Source organism: Phlebotomus papatasi, chromosome 2 (genome assembly GCF_024763615.1).
Source record: "Phlebotomus papatasi isolate M1 chromosome 2, Ppap_2.1, whole genome shotgun sequence".
In the NCBI taxonomy this organism is placed as follows: domain Eukaryota; kingdom Metazoa; phylum Arthropoda; class Insecta; order Diptera; family Psychodidae; genus Phlebotomus; species Phlebotomus papatasi.
In genome coordinates this window covers 61,015,762-61,033,442 of record NC_077223.1, presented here as the reverse complement: position 1 = coordinate 61,033,442, position 17,681 = coordinate 61,015,762, and the positions used below count along the sequence as shown (strand labels likewise).

The 17,681-nt window shown below is 33.3% G+C and overlaps 2 protein-coding genes across 10 annotated transcripts in view; one reads left to right on the top strand and one right to left on the bottom strand.

Annotated features, from left to right (window-relative positions):
• LOC129801977 (homeotic protein female sterile-like) overlaps positions 1-16,125 on the bottom strand; it is a 58,444-nt gene extending 42,319 nt beyond the window's left edge. For 3 of the 9 annotated variants that reach the window (XM_055847493.1, XM_055847500.1, XM_055847495.1), the window contains exons 1-4: positions 15,664-16,089; positions 14,804-14,962; positions 9,562-10,279; positions 3,613-3,950 (exon numbers count right to left, since the gene is read on the bottom strand). In XM_055847493.1, coding sequence (XP_055703468.1) covers positions 3,613-3,950; positions 9,562-10,279; positions 14,804-14,848 — 1,101 coding nt within the window. In that variant the 5' untranslated portion in view covers positions 14,849-14,962; positions 15,664-16,089. Of the gene's footprint in view, positions 1-3,612; positions 3,951-9,561; positions 10,280-14,803; positions 14,963-15,663 lie in introns of all 9 variants that reach the window. The other 6 variants (XM_055847497.1, XM_055847499.1, XM_055847494.1 and 3 more) reach the window with 4 other exon arrangements.
• Positions 16,126-16,335: 210 nt separating this feature from the next.
• LOC129801979 (ribosomal RNA small subunit methyltransferase NEP1) lies at positions 16,336-17,258 on the top strand. The gene is made up of 2 exons (XM_055847502.1): positions 16,336-16,482; positions 16,632-17,258. Exons 1-2 carry the CDS (start codon positions 16,336-16,338, stop codon positions 17,202-17,204), a joined length of 720 nt encoding a protein of 239 aa, XP_055703477.1. The 3' UTR covers positions 17,205-17,258.
• Positions 17,259-17,681: the final 423 nt, after the last annotated feature.

Sequence of the window (17,681 nt, the reverse complement as noted above, 5' to 3'; positions counted from 1 at the left end):
GAAAAATATTTTTTCTGAATTTTTAGGGCAAAACACAACTTTAGACGGTCGTATAGAGAAAATTTCATTTTTGGATCACCGGTGACCCAATCATCCTTAAAAGATTAAATCGTAAGTTTGTCTAAGGCATAATGCTCTAGATAGACTTATGCCGAAAATAGACACAGGCTGATCCACGAGAATACTCAGCTAGAAAAATTTGGCGGCAAAGGATCAGCCCAAACTATCATACACTGAGGATTTAGGATCAAGGATTAGCGTTTTCAGCGTAAATTTCTATTAAATCTCCACACTTTGAGTGCTGAAAGACTTCTTAAGTGCATTATCAATGGATTTGTCGTACAGGAAAGAGCACTCTGACCTTTCCATTACTACAATCTTAATACATTTTAAGATTTTGAGACAATGCGTACCAATACTCTGCACGTTTTTTCACCCAATTGACATTTCGAAAAGCATCCAAAAACTCAAAGCGAAGCTTTTTATTTTCAGCACTGGCGCTGATGTCGCCTAATCCCCGTAACTTCACTAGACCTCACGAATTTAGAAGATCAGCCTGATCCTCCAAATTTTGGGCTGACGGTTGAGTGTATCGACACCAATCCTCATTTTTCGGGCTGATCCCTAAGCCGATCCCTGTGTCTATTTTGGGCTTTACGGCTTAAACCAAGAGACGGTTTAGTGGGAAATTGATGAGAATGTGATCTAACACGGATTACTATATTCCTGGATGGTAGGTAGAGATTTTCATGTCTCATAGTAGTGCAAACAAACCAAATAAAAGTGCACCTAGGAATGGTGCGATTTGATGCTGAGGAATGAAAATGTAGGATTTAAGTGATTTTCAATCTCGAGAATATCAAGAAGGAAGGGTACGACGTCTATATTCGTACTTTTATTCACTTTGTTTGCACTACTATGGGACACAAAAATGTCTACCTAAGGGAAACTGGGGTACCACCAAACACTTTTGAAAGATCCGCTTTTGACTAAATTTCCTAAGAAATCTGTGAATTTTAGAAAAATGTAGCTTACCCCATATTATATTATGTAAAACAATGCAATTTTCCAGAAAAAGTAAAATTGTGTCACCATGCATTTTTCAATTTTTTCCAACCACCCGGGGTACCACCAAACACTTTCCGGGGCACCAGTAAACACCTCTTTTTCTCATTCATTGAAGTTATTTTAGGCATTCACCACAGCTCTTAATTATAAAGAATATATTAACAATCTGAACAAATTTAAAAAAAACTCTGCAACAGTTAGAATAATGACTAAAAAAGCTGAAAACTAAAGCAATGCACAACGAAAATCTTTTTCCATTGACTTGTCGTCATTTTGACAACAATTGACTTCTTTTTGGTAAGCAGCGTCACTATATCGTGGAAAACACTTTACTTAAATCATCCGACATTTCTTGATTAAAAAACTCATTTAAGGTATAGTTTAACGAACCTTATTCGTTAAACTATATTTCTCCCATTTCTCCTGAATTTTGAATGAAAATTTCATGAATGGATATAAATTTAGGAAATCGAACAAAGAGGGAGATGAAGAGTAAGAAAGATAAGAGGAAAAATTTTGCCATTCAAACTACGCTAGCGACATCTACAATAGTGAGAAATTTGCCTGTTTTGGTGGTGCCCCAACCTCTGTTTTGTGATTGATTTTTTATTCTTATAAGAAAATGTGAACATTAATTTCTTTAGTAAATACATAAATATTATCCCAAAACATGCAGGAAAGTACTATGGTGTAGTGAAATTTTATGTAACTTATTTCAGTTTTATTTTCCAGGTAGATATACAAATGACTAAAATTATCAAAATCTCACATCAAAATCTTATACCTATTTAAAAAAAATCGCAGTGTTTGGTGGTGCCCCAGTTTCCCCTACTATCCAGGAATATAGTAATCCGTGTATCTAAGCATTATTTTGATTTATAATAACGTTAAGCCGTCTCTCAGCTTAAGCCGTAGGTGTGTCCAAGCACATGAGGTTTTCATTGGTCGTTGTCCATGCCAAAGGAGGTCATATCAAAAATTTGAAAGAGATTTTCAAATTTTGAATATTTTCTGAGTTTCATGTCTTTCTCATTAAAAAGAATTCGTTATCAATAAAAAATTCAATGTTTTGAAAAGTTATGTTTCATTGGCCCATGCTGTACATTATCAATTCAAAATTTTCAACTTCGTTGGATATAACTCTCAAAGAAATAGTATAATTTTTTTTTGTAAAACCTTACTCAGGCAGTCTAAAATAAATCCCCTGCACAATATTAAAAGAAAAGCTCCAGAACATTAAAAATTATATTCAATTCTTTCCCCCATTCAAATTATTTATTCTTCTTCATAATGATTATTCCATATTATATTGCTTTTTGTATTTCAAATTGCACAAAAGGAAAAATGAATATTTATATTGTGCAAATTTGCAGTGAAGAAATTATATAAAAGATAAACTTAAATAAGTTCTTTAAGTTAAATGATAAAACATCGCATTAGATTGAACAAAAAATAGCAGAAAATTGCTCCAACGCATCATGTGCTATATCTTTTTACATCTTTACCGGGAAATTAATTAATTATGATAATGTGTATTTCGCACAACTCAAATATTCTGGACAGGATATAAAAGTTGAAGAACAATAAGATCCACGATTAGAGGAATAAAAAAAAAGTTGGTTAATTATTAACAAATATATCGACGGCTCCATTCCATACTATGCTAAGTCGACTGAGCCTTTTATTACTCCGAGAGATATGTTGTTCCTGGGACCGAGATCCACAACTGGTGCAAATTTGGTGGTCATCCGACGTCCGGGTAACGAGATATTCCATTTTTTCGAAAAAAAAAATTACACAGGCAGCATAGGAAATCGCCAACTTCAAATGGCTCTCTTGAAATGTTGTCATTCTGAGATAGCATAGTATGGAATGGAAGCGTCGATATGACGTTTTCAGAATTAATTAATAGTTTCAATTTTTCTTCAACATCTCAAGAAGTAATTGTTTGTTATTTGCTTATTTGTTCAAAAGATTGAAATGTAATTCTGTGAAATAAATTTCCTTATTCCGCAAATGTGTAACTTCGCCACTTTGTCACACTTTGAGTCACATTATTAACTAATATTACCGCGATTTCTTTATTTGTTATCAACAAACTCGATCTCTCATCATTATGCTGATATACAGCGCAGTAGAAAGAATATCAAAACGAATAATGTAAATAAACAGAATCTTTGATGGAGTATAGTTTTTTTTCTTGAGGTTGTTGCAGAATGAAGAATTCAAAGAGACTTATAAACACACCAATAAAAGAATTTTAATAAATGCAATATCCCTTATTGTTTGTTTATTCTTTTAGTCTTCCAAGTGCTTCAAATTAAAATTCAAATCGAAAATTCCGAGAACTCTGAACGATTATTGAAAAATTGATTTTGCTGATAAGTACTTTAAAATGGCAATTATTAAGGTTTAAAAATTTATTTCAAGTCTAAATATTTTTTTCATGCATATTAACTCTACCACCCAAAAGAAAATCATCAGCGTTTCAAGTTTCAACCCTTAAAAAAGCTAACAAAAAAAAAACAAGTAACATGGACTCACCTGGCGACCGCTCCCTCGCCTCGTGGCGATCTTCTTGGACTCATTGCCACTGCCAGGGGTGTAATGGGAGTCGAAGGTAGTGGCGGTGGTGGGTGTGGTGGTGTCCGCCTTCCTTTTCACACCCTTTTTCACTTTGGCCAGCGGCTGTGGCGGCATCACCGAGTCCAGCAGCGTCTGTTGCGAACTGTTCAGATTCACATGATAGGGCGGCGGGGCCGCAGCCGTGGGCTGCTGGCCGCCACCTGAAGTGGCCGTCGATGTACTTATCATCGATGAGGGCGTCTGTTGACTCGCCGTAGCCGGCAAAGTCAGACCAGAAGACATTGCCCCGCCAACTGCTGAACGAAAATTAACAATTTCAGCACAGTTTTACCCTCTTCATTACTGTGATTATTTTCTTAAAACTGAACAGAATAGAAAGGGGTTTCTATTTAAATTTGTATTTTTTTTTTTATTAATCGTATGGAAATTTGTTAATAGGAGAAAGTGCCCATGTTTTGCATGATCCCAAGCTTCATTATGACTAATTTTTTCTTATGTCTCTGAATAAATGCGACTCCGAAATGTATTTCAAAATACATTTCAATACTAATTGACTTTTTGTCACTGTCTTTTCAGAAGGGTTCTTTAGAAACTTGGCAAGCTATTTATCGTCTTATTTTTACTAAAATTAGTAATAATACGTTTAAAAATGAATTGATATGTAGAGGTGAATTTTACTCGAATTTTGGACAACTTGGTTATTAATTTGGACAACTTGGCTGTAAATTTGGACAGCTAATCCGCCTCAACAGGATGCCCATTGTTCTTCATTTCATGAACCAATCTAACCAAGTCCTCTTCCTGTTCATGTAAGGAAAACGTAGAATGTCACAAGTAGCCCGGAAACTTTCCATATCATTCATTAAAGTGAGTTGACTTCGATACTCCAAGTACGTGCGGATTCGCACATTCCCTGGTCTTTCCCGGAGCCTTTCAAGGCTTTTCTCGCTACATCTCTTTCGTAGAGATGATGCTCCTTTGTTTCCCCAGGCATTTGTCCAACCTAGTCATCACAAAGGCTAAAACTTCACGAAATTTCGTGAGAAAAACACCTGTCCAAAATAAGGAGTATCACCTTACTGGTAAATGTCTTAAAGAATTTCCCATTTTTCACACGAAAAATCTAATTCACAAGGCAAATCTCACTTTAGGTCAAATGTACTAATCAACACAATATTCAATGAATATTTAATAATATCACTCAAAAAAAGCGAAGAAACATTGTTAATACTTCACCACAGCTAAATAAGACTGAAGTAAACACAAAGTTCTGTCATATTTCTCGTAAGCAATTGCTCACACTGAATTTTCAACAAAGCAATTTCAACTCAAATCATATTCAAAATTTAACGTATTTAGTGTTACAATCTTCTAAAAAGAACAAATATTTAGATAGAATTCATTATTCATCAAATATTGGAATAAAAATCCATCATTTTAATCAATTTATTTTTAGTGTCCAATTTTATCCTCAAAGTGTTCAAAATAAGAAACTGGACAAAATTATGAGTCTTTCCCCTATTTAGCATAATTTTCATTCATTTTTGATTAGGATGAAAGGAACACCTATTGATACTTTAAGAACTTGTGTCATGACCTATTGACACCCTTCCAGTAACAATTAGGATATGAAATTTGAATACTTCTCTTTATAGGAAAAGGTAAAATAGGGAAAATATTTTAACGAAAGTGTCAATTTTTTCCCTCTCGAAGAGGTGTTCCTTTGATCGTATAAGAATAGATGTGTTGCCTAGAGATGCTTGGTTCAGGAATTTTCTCAAGCATCATCCAGAGCTCAACATGAGCAAGCCAAAGTCCTTCTCATTGGAAAGGGCTGTGGTTACTGCTGAAGATCTTACGAAATGGTTTCAGTGTTGTTGAAAATATTTCACAGAACACGAACTACTGGCCATTTCACCAGACCGGGCTTTTAATTGCGACGAAAGTGCATTTTTCTGTGTTGTGACAGATCTTAAAAATTCTAGACCTAAGGAATGTGCCACAACACTCTTCAGGGTGTCAGTCAGCTACTGGGCAATTTGTTCCTCCAATTGTTATTCACCATTTTTTTTAACAATTGTTACACCAAAGATTGCCGATCATATTAAATATTAAATGAAATAATTCAATAAAAATTTTAAAAATGTAATAAAAAATTATTTTCTCGTTATAATATGCTTGTAAATTGAGTGATCCAATTAAAAGACCATTTGACCCAATTAGCGAAAAGCCGATCCATTTAGTGAACGCTAACTTTTTTCAGTATTATCATATTTTGTAAATTTTCTTTAATATTTTTAATATTTTTTTTATATACTTATTATGTTTCTGAATGAATTTAGAAGAAGTAAAAAAGAATTTCATCAGTCCAAAAACAAGCGTTTAAGTAGCAGTGTTCGGAAAACGATCCGGTTACCGCATCTCACTATATTTCCGAAAATGTCTCTTTAATAAAAATGACAACAAAAAAGTTTTTAAAAGTATCCCAAGATGTTTTCTCAGACGAGTAACAATATTAATATATTTGCAGTTAAATTTGTAACGTACAATAATGAAATGTGCCCTAATTTCTCTCCAATTCAAAAATTTTCATTACCATTTTTATGAGTTAATTATATAAGCATTCCTGCACATCTTAACAATGTAAATAAATTAAACAAGAAATCTCTGAGACTCTTAATTTAGATTAGCTTATTGTTAGATAAACCTGGAAGAATCATATGTGGCAACAAGAAGATTTTATCTGAGGATCAAACCCGTAAGATATATTCCTTCACTCACCAGTGCTTATTACAGTAGAGTTCATATCGGAATGCTCTTACTTTAAAAGAACCCGAACTCTTAATGCTCTAGACACCACATTTACGACTTAAAGGCCTCTACACACTAGGAGAAATTTCTTTAAAAATACCTTTTTAAAGAAAATGTCCCCTATCCTTGTAGGCAGAAATCAGAATGTTTTAAAAAAGGCAATTTTTTACGAAAATTGCTTCTAGTGTGTAGACACCATAAGCCGAGAGATGGCTTAAGGAAATTAATAATAAAAATATTGGTTCTACTGAATTTCCATCACTTTCCAACTAACTAAGCCATTACTAGGCTTAAGCCGAGAGACTAATTAGTCAGAACGTGATGGAAATGTAATCTGATCATTATTTTGATTAAAACTACGTTAAGCTTAAAAGCCTCTACACACTGTAAACGTTTTTTTTTAAACCTTTTTTATGGTGTCTACACACTAGATACAATTTTCGTCAAAAATTGCCTTTTTTAAAAAAATTGACTTTTCAATTCAATTTTTTTCAATTTCAATTTGACTTTTAAAAAGGCATTTTTTAAAGAAATTGCTTCCAATGTGTAGACGTAGAGGCCTTAAGTCGTAAGAGTGTCTAGGGCAGAGGTGTGCAAGAACCGTTGAAACCAAAGAAACGTCAAAATAAGTTTGTTCTTGGTAGCGTTTTAACCATTGACGTACATGTTTCATTTGACGTTTATTCGGTTTCAACGGTTCTTGCATGCCTCTGGTCTAGGGCATAAGGCTACTTCGAAACAAGTTTATTTCGAAATGAATCTTACTGTACTGTGCACCGGTAAATCTCGTGTAAACTCCCCCAGTGGTTTGTGCCTGAGATAAATTTTCTCCATCCTCTGTTATAATTTCTCCTAATGTGTCCTGACTAAAACTTGAAAATCTGGCAGACTTTCTATTTTATTTCTAAAGATTTCTCACTTCTTTTGAATTTTACTCACACGGTGGTTTATGCCTAGTGCAAAATAACTTTTGTTTTGTATACATGTCTTTGACATTTTAATGAGAGTGAGATCTAGATTTAGTCATCTCGCTCACTCTTATAGAAAATTTTGAAAACATGTTTACAAACAAAAGTTACTGTGCGTTGGTCATTACAATAAAAAAAAACTATTGTATTTAAAAATTTCTAACACTTGGAGAGGCTGTAACACGGGATGGAGAAAATTCGTCTTAATGGCTTACATATACATAAGTCACGCAGAATTAAAAAAAAACATATTTCCTATAATTTCTTTAACAGAATAAAAAGATTATGAAATTCAACTTTAAAGCATTTAAAATAACATTTCAATATTCACTGAAATTTGCATTTAAAAATTTTAAAAATTCAGCTGTTTGGGACTTGATTTGTAAAATGTAAAAAAATTTGTAAAATGTTCATAAATGTTTGTGATTTCCCAATGGGAATTTACGAAATGCTCGTTATAACCCATTTAAGTTTGTAAAAAATTTGTACTTGACGAACATTTTTTGTTTTTTTTTACAAACTTTTGCTCATACATTTTTGTCATTAACAAACAAGTGACAAAATTCGACGAAAATTGTTGGTAAAAGAAGGAGAAATTCAAACGTACACACGACGTACAAACTTTTACGAACTTGTTTGTGGGTTATACGATTTACGAGCATTTCGTAAGTCTCTAGTGGAAATTCACAAACACTGATGAACAATTTTACAAAAAAAAACTTTTTTTTTGTGCAGAGTAAATACATTAAGTCAAAACACTAAATATTTCCTGTTAGCTGATTAGTTAAACTAGTACTTAGCCGGTGGATTTAATGTTTCTTTGATAGCAATTCATTTTACAAGAAAAAATATATATAAAATACAATAAAAATGATTTTTTTTTGTAGAAAAATCTCCCGAAATTAAAAATTTAATTTTTTCCAAAAATTCTTGGTCCATGTACAAGTTTAACTCAATAGCTAACAGGAATTATTTTGTGTTTTTTTGACTTCTCATGAACATAATCTAAATTATCATGACTTCTCGCAAAGTTTTTTTTTTCAAAATTGGTCTCCGAAAATCAGGTTTCAACGGCTGAATTTTTAAAATTGTGAAATAAAAATTTCGGAAAATATTGTGCAATGTTGTGCTTTCCTATGACTAAAGACTTGAACTATTTTTTTCCGTTATGTTGAAAAAAAAATTAGAGGAAGTATGTTTTTTAGTCCTCAAATCCCACGCAAACCCTTTAACAAATTTTTCCTCTATTTGCTTTTCACTGTCGATTTTTTTTTAACTAGAGGAAAGCCCGCTACCTTCAGGCGATTTATGCTTCGCCAAATATATTTTTTTCAACACTGAGAAAAAAACGGGGGTGCGATTAACTTTTTTTCGTCGTAACTTCAACACTTTTTAGATGTAAAAATATATCAACATTTTTTAATGTTAATTTTACACCCTTTTAAGTGTAAAATTAACATGAAAAAGGGTAACTTTAACCCCCAATACACCTAAAAAGGGTAATATTTACACCGATTTTGGATCAATAATGCAGGGTAAAATAAACATTTCCGGAATTTTATTTTAACTTTTTCGGATTTCTCGCAGTGAATCTGTTTATAAATGAATTTGGTCCATTATAATATTTTAATACTTAGTACAATGCCTCAAATTTTCAGAGAAAATTTATAGGTGAAATCCATAAGGTACATAGAGAAAAAAATTAATTGTCCGAAGCTTGAGTCGTCCAAAGGTAGCGCGCTTTCCCCTATTTATTTTCAAGTAGAATAAAAATATTATTTAAAGTCAACTTAGAATAAAATTAAATGGGACGATTAAATAATTTTAAAAAGTTCTATTGAAATCTGTATTAAAAAAATTAGATAAAAAAAATCTGGTCATTTATTTAGCATTTTGTCTAATTAAAAAAAAAAAAACAAAATAATCAATAATGAAGTTGTTTTGGTCAATATAATAATACATAATCGATTAGAAATTATTTAGATCATGTATAAGATGCAGATATGATTTATCATTTCGAAATTTTCCCCTTGAAATATTTGTAATAAATACTGAAATAAATTGCCCTAGTTAAATATAACAAATTAAAAATTTTTCAATGGAGGGTAGTTAGGAATTGAAGACTCACCTGGAGCAGCTGTTGTGGCCGTTGTGGTGGTATTTGTGCTTCCGGGAATCCCAATTGGTGGCACCAAGGGCAGTCCGGCCGCTGAGGGTGCCGTGGAATTGGGTGGCACTCCGCCAGTAGATGTCACAGTGCTGCCCATCATGGTGCTTGGTGTGGAAGATGGCGTGGCATTGGGACGTCCTCTAGCTGGACCAATGAGTGTTCCTGGTGGACCAATTGGTCTAGCCTTCTTCTTACCACTTTTCTTCGATGCCGTCTCAATCTCAATCTCTTCCTTGGGCATCTTGGCCAATTTGTTATAGAATAATTTCTCCAAAATTTGTGCCATCAGCACAACATCTTCATCTGGCTGATTGTACACATAGCAATTGGAGAACATTGTATTGAAATCCTGAATACATTCCTTTGACGATGTGTAGTAATTATTCTCGAGGCGCTTTTTAATTGTCCCCAAGTCCATTGGCTGTTTTATAATTTTGTGATAGTCAGGAAGATTGAGATTCTTGGCGTCTACGGGTTGTAGAAATGGCCAGGAGTGCCGATGCTTCCATACGGCCATTATCACCGTCTTAAGGAGGAATTGCAGCTGATTGGTCTTGCGACCCGGACGATCGGGTGGCGGTACAACTGGTGGCTGTACAATTCCATTGACAGGTTCCAATTGGGGTTCAGCTCGTGATGGGGGATCCTTCGATGTCTCCATTTTTGTTACACCACTCTACATTTTTACGATTTTTTTTTTTTTCAAAAAGAAAAATACAAAAGGAAAAATAGTGTCAAATTAAAGGAAATATCCCCAAACGCATCAAGAAGAATAAAAATCCAAGTTAAAAAATTTGCAACTTGACCCAGAAACTCAGTCAAAATAATGGACACAACAGTGAGAGGTTGTTTTCTCTCTCTCTGTCACACACTCTTTTTCCGCGTGAAATCTCAATCGTCAGCGATGATGAAGTTTTTTTTTGGCTTTGATAGACCTGTCCATTGCAAAATTGACTTGGAGGTGTTTTTTTTTTGGATGAGTCATACAATCAAAGGATAAGACATATTTTTCTGAGGTCTTATTAAATTAAGACAAACATTAAAAATAATCAATAGAAATAATGAAAAATAAATACTCAAAATTAATTAGACAGAGTAGAGAGTGTCCCTTTCATAATACAACCAACAAAATATGTATACAAAGATAATAAAACCTCAAACTTTTTTTTTAATATCAATTTTCTATTCAAAATTGATTCAGGAAATTGCTTTCATAGAGAAAAAAATGAAGTAAATGGAAAAACAATACCGTATCGACTTAGAATAGTCATCACACTAAAAAGCCTGCGCAGAGTTTTATTTAACAATTTCACAATGTTATTGAATTTTCAGTTATTTCATTCATTCTCAATAGAATGTATTAATTTTCTTTAAGAATATTTCTTTGTACTTCTTTGTTAATTATTTAAAAAAACATAAAAAGCTTATTTTAAACATATTTGTAAATTAAAATTTTCGTTATACCTCTTAAAATAAGAGTTTTGGTTTTAAAGGCCTCTACACACTAGGAGCATTTTGTTTAAAAAATGCCTTTTTAAAGAAAATTTCCCTTAAAGCCTCTACACATTGGGAGTAATTTTCGTCAAAAATTGCAATTTTGACAAAATTTTGACGTTTTCACCTACAGCATTACAGATGATTTCCATCAAAAATGCAATTTTTGACAAAAATTGCTCACAATATGTAGAAGCCTTTATCCTTGTAGACAGAAGTCTGATTTTTTTTTAAAATGGCAATTTTTGACGAAAATTGCTTCTAGTGTGTAGAAACCATTATTAACTTAGTAAATTTTCATAAATCTAATAATAAACTTTTTCAATAGTCATTTAAAACTGAAATTCAATATCTAGATAAAATTTTGTAAATAAAACTCTCTTTATAGTATGAATAGTCTAAATTCAATTTTTATAAAGCATCTTTTAATTAATTTTTTTAAAATTATACTAAAATTTCTAAAACTTCAAATTTCATCGTTTATTTTTCTAGGAAATAAAAGTCTAAATCCGAAATAGATGTCCTCTTTTTATTTGAGGAAGTTACAGTTAAGGTTATAATTATTTCAGTGGAAAAAATAAAATTTACTAGTAAACTACTTTTCAAAAACCGATTTATCAGTTATGGACGAAAACCTTGTTTATTTACGACACCAATAAAAAAAAGAGATAGAAACAAAAGGAATAATAAAGTTTTGCCAATTATTTAATATTGAGCTACAAAGTCTACCTCAACATCTATATATAATTTTAAACACAATTATTGACAAGGAAATTTTAAAAGCTCTAAATGCTTAATGACCCTTACACATTGTGAGACATTTTCGTCAATGTGGAACATTGAGGGGATTGAGGGTAATTTTATGACATTGTACGTGCCATATACAAGCGATTTACTTCAAAATTCCCAATTTTGACAAAAAATTTTCGGTGTGTATATGCCTTGAAGAAAAGAAAACGCTCATTAGGCTTTAATAGACTCAAGCTGATCCTCGATCTTTAGCGGTAAAGGATCAGCTCAAACTATCTTACAGTGGGATTTCAATTCTGAGAACAAAACCAAGATCAAAATTTCAAACTGTCAAAATATTTCCAAGATCAAAATTCATATTCTCACGAAATGCATTTGTAAGATTTAAAATGTCTTAACTAAGAAACAAAATTTCTAGATTTCCCATCTCCAAACATCTCAATTTCCCTGCAGAATTTGTTGATATTTCTTTACAAAAATTAGTAAAATTAACATTAAAGATTGAACCGTATTATTAATGTATGAGGCAATAATAATCAATACAGAAAGTGTAAATGAAAATTTTTTGACATGTTTGATAAACCATGAAATGCTTATACTTATGTGTGATTCTTTTGCAGGTAACTATCAGGGTGTTGTACCTCGATATAGGGTAAATTTGGGAAAGGCGGACATTTGAGAAACAGATTTATTTCAAAAATATTCCTCATTTAAGATATCAACACATTGATTGGGAAAAATTTTCGTCAAAAATTGCATTTTTGACATAAGAATTTTGACGTTTCTACCTACAGCAGAGCAAACCATTTCCTTAAAAAGAAAGGAAATATGATAAAAATTGCTTCCAATATGTAGAGGCCTTTAGAGCAAGTTCTATATGAAACTCTTCAAATTGTTAGTGCCTTGACAATTCCAAAAACCAGGATTTCCTTGGAATGTTTTCAAAAAAAAAAAAAAAGAAAAACTAAATCTGATGTGTTGAAATCTTGAAAAAATTATTCCAAACTTGGAAATCTTGAAATCCACTCGGTTTGTGTCTTGAGTTCCAAGATTTAAGTTTTTAAGATTTAAGATTTACATTTGACAGATTTAACATCTTGATCTTGATTTTCTTGATGTTGGCCTTGTTATATTGATCTCAAAATTGAGGCCATTGATTAAGCTCGTAAAATTTCTTTACTAAATATTTGTAACTTAAAATATCTCAGGGATCTGCCTAAGTCTATTTAGGGCTTTAAAATCTTATAAATGAAAAAAAGTTTAATTTAGTACTGTTTTTAACTTAAAAAAACAATAAACCGTTCAATACTCAGAAAAAATGTTGTCAAATTTTATAGTCAGAAAATAATTTAAATTTTTATTGGACCATATAAAACTGGAACCTAATATGAAATTGTCGAATTTCACTTAATGAGATAAAACACACTAAAGGTATCTACACATTGGGAGCAATTTTCGTCAAAAAATAGGTTTTTGAAAGAAATACTCTGCACTGCTCTAATGGCCTCTACACATTAGGAACAATTTCTTTAAAAAAAATGCCTTCTTAAAGAAAATTTCCCCTATCCTTGTAGGCAGAAACGTCAATTTTTTTTTAAAAGCAATTTTTGACGAAATGGCTTGTAGTTTGTAGGCACCCTAAAGGCTTCTACACATTGAGAGCAATTTTCGTCAAAAACGCAATTTTTGACGAAAATTGCTCCCAATGTGTAGGCGCCTTACGTGGAAACGTCAAAATTCTGTCAAAATGCAATTTTTGACGAAAACTTCTCCCAATGTGTAGAGACTTTAGAATTGCAAAGCTTTTTCAAAATGGAAATCTTAAATATGTATACCACCTTATGCATTTTTTAAATAAATCATCCTGTATTTTTAAGTGGAAAATTTTTCTTCTAACCATAGATAGTTAAGATTGTTAAGAATCTCCCCTAATATGAACGGTAGGTATTTATTTCGCCTTATGCTGCGAATAAAATCTGAAGGTTAGTCATAAGGTGGTTTAGCTGAATTTTAACTTGTCTAACGCTTTAACTCTTTATGACTTCCACACATTGGAAGCAATTTTCGTCAAAAATTGCTTTTAAAAAAATTACGTTTCTGCGTTTTTTTTTAATCTGTTTAGATTTTTATTTTAAATCAACCTCAATAACCCCAAATATTGACATAAATTTCTGTATTGTGTAGAGGCCATAAAAGGGAAAAAGTGTAAAAATGCTTTTTTTTTTCAAAATTCTGATACGATTTTCATTTTAAATCAACCTAACCATTATTATGAAATTAGATTTTTTATATAATTTATTCTACTGAAATATTGAAGGATGATACAGTTTTTGAAAATATATTTTTTATACTTTTAAAATGTTCAGAGGTAAAATCAACAAATTATTAAAAAATATAAGCAAGTGTCTTTTCTTATTTTAAAAATATTAATTTTTTTTTTACTCTTGAAATTTGAAATACATACTCTAATTTTAAATAATTTATATAAATACTAATTAAATCAATAAATAAAATAAATATTTTATTTATTTTTTTGAAATTACATATTCGAAAACAAAACCGTACGTTATTTAAGTAAAAGTTAAAATCATCAAACATTTTTTTTTTGTATAAAAGGAAAAAAAAATAAAATACGTTTTTTTTTTAATTAAAAACAAATTTTAATTACTTCAGAATTTAGGTTTCAGTATACTTCAAAAGAGTTAACATTAAAAAGCAATTAAAAAGTTGTTGATTTTTTTTTGCAACACCCACAATTATTTTAAAATTTTCCCTCAAAAACCTCAGAAAAACACGCAAAAGCACAACACCTCCCAAATCCGCCTTTTAACCTCACACCTCCGTCATTGAGCATCACACTCGTCGTGTGTGTCCCTCAAATTCTTCCGGACTTCACCGGAAAGCACATTCAAACATCGCTAAAAAGTGCCCAATTCATCATCCAAAAAAGACTCACCGTAAAATTGTTTGAGGCTGCAACAGAGTCAGATCCTTGTTGCATGATGCAATGGAATCCTCTCCAATTTGATGGGGCGCGCGCTCCTTCAAACACTAAACCACTGATCTTTCAAAGTTCTCAATATTGCTTAAATGTCCACAGATCATCTGGTGGAGTCTGCAATGAGAATGCGGAACTGGCTATTGGATCTCCACGGAGACATTTTGGAAGATGGCGCGAAAAGGGAGGTGCTTCCGAGTCCATGAATGAGAAATTTCCAGAAATTAACAAGAAAAAAAAAATTGAGGGAGTTGGTAGGAAACCTTGAGAATTTCCAAGGTCGAAATACTATTCCGGGATTAGAAATGCCTTTGAAGTGTTGGGCAGGGCCCCAGTTAAAGCATAGGGTGAAATTAGATTGATTTTTATTGAAGGAGGGCCCCAATTTAGGAAGCATTTCTCATGGATTGGCAAGAGGGAATTTTTGTAAACAATCACAGTGTGATTTATAGCATTTTTTCTTGTTTTGGGAACATTCTGATGACTTAGAGGTGATTAAATGTATTCTTTGGAATCCCATAGAGGTGATTTGAGGTACTCTTGGGATGTGCAATACCCCAAAATGCTCCAAAAAGTGCCTGAAAAAATTTTCATTGACTAACATGGCGGGCTGTCGAAGAAATGTCAGAAGCTTGCGACTTCATGCGTCGCCGGAGGAGTCTCCGTATTTTTGTCATCACTTTTACCCTCAAAGCGCCCCATCGGATCTCTCAAAACCTACTTTAATCCCTCAATGGACACATAGGGAGTATTTTTGTATGCATTTAGGGTGGAAATTGACTGTGATAGTGGGTAAAAAGTGAATGTGAAAAACTCACGGGAGAGGCTTTCACAGTGAGGTGCTTTCTGCTATGGCGGCGTCGCTCGTGAAAAGTGTTCGCAGAAGCAGCTGCCGCATAACACAACACTTCCCACCTCACGAGTCACACTATTTCCACTTTTTCACACACATCCGCATACTTTATCCATTAAAATCACCATTTCACGCACGAATGGGTCAATTGGGCGACGTTATCGGGTCTTTTCGATTGATTTTTCAATCGTTTTCACCAACTAATATCACCTCGTAGTTTTCTTTTCCTCTCAATGGCTCTTTCGAGGCAAAAGCGCATCACGACGCAACAATTTTCACCCAAACACACATTTTTCTCCCAAATTGCACGGAAATTTTTACACCAATATCAATGGAAAATCAGAGCATGATTTTTTACACAACTTTTTCCACGCAAAATGAGAAATTTTCCACAAAATTGCACTATTTTTCACTGCACAAACGCGAAGTCGGAAGTTCTGCCATTTTGTTATTCGATTACTTCACATCATTCTCGATTAATTTCATCGAGTCACGTTGAAAGGTTTCTCAATGTGTTGACTTGATTCTTCGGAAGTTTTTCCCATTTTTTGCATATTTTTCACAATTCCTTCCCTAACAAGTAGTGTTTTTATTCATAAACTCTTCCCCAAGAACCACAGACGCGCCAAAACACACGATGAAACACGGCAAAAAGAGGAAAGCCCCAACGTTTGTGGAATCGGAAGACACGCCGGAAATTAAGAAGCCCCAGGGAAGTTTGGTGTGTTTGAACGAAAGGAAGCTGATTGTGGTGCTCGAGGGGGCTCAGCTTGAGGTGACAAAGGTAATAAATTGCACAGACACCTCCCGGGGCGAAATTATCGATTTTCGACGCGGCGCAAGCTAACCATAACCTCAAAATTCTACCCAGCTGTCATTACAATTCAACTAACAATATCACCTACTCTATCCCTTATGCGTTATGAATTCCAGGTGGGCAATGTCTTTGAGCTCCTCAATTGCGATGATCACACAGCAATTCTGCGCAAACACAATCGAAGTCCAGGATCGTGTCGTCCAGACATCACCCATCAGACCCTCCTGATGCTAATGGACAGTCCTCTGAATCGTGCAGGGCTTTTGCAAGTCTTCATCCGGACGCATCAAAATGTACTGATTGAGATAAATCCTGTTACTCGAATCCCCCGGACTTTCAAACGTTTCGCTGGGATGATGGTGCAACTACTGAATAAGTTTTGCGTGAGGGCGGACACCACAACGGGGGAAAAGTTACTCAAAGTCATCAAGAATCCCATCACAAATCACTTGCCGGTCGGCTGCAAAAAGTTAACGATGTCCTACACGGGGAATCTGGTGGGGAACTGCAGGGAATTAGTTCCCAAAGATGATAAGCCCATTGTAGTTGTGATTGGGGCTTTTGCCCATGGGAATGTGGAGGTGGATTACACAGAGGAATCAATTTCAATAAGTAAGTTTCCCCTTTCAGCAGCCCTTACCTGCACAAAGATCTGCAATGCTTTCGAAGAGGTGTGGAATGTAGAATGAAGGATAATTTACTGTTCTGTTTTTGTAAATAAAAATTGAAAATTATAAAAAAAAGTCGTTTACCGCCAATTGGTCAGTGTTCAGATGAGTCCTTAAAATGGTTAGGAACTTCGCTAAAATATTTTATGTAAATTTTAGCGCCTAAATTGCTGCAAATTGCATGCAACTCACAGCAAATCCCGGACACCTCGAAACATCAAAGCTCAGAAATAAACGCCTGAAGGTAGGCAAAACGTGAATTTCAAATTATGGCTCAGTTAACCCTTTAAAGACGATTGAAACACGGGTGTCCCGTAAAGAAAATAATTTTTCCTGACTACCTAAAGTTACTTTTTTTTCTAATGTCTGTACATAATTGTAAAGTAGAAGGTTGAAGGGATCTACAATATTTTTTTCAAGTCTCTAGCTATTTGCTATATAGTAAATATTTAAGCTCAAAAATGGCGAATTTTTAAATTCTCAAATTCATAATCTATT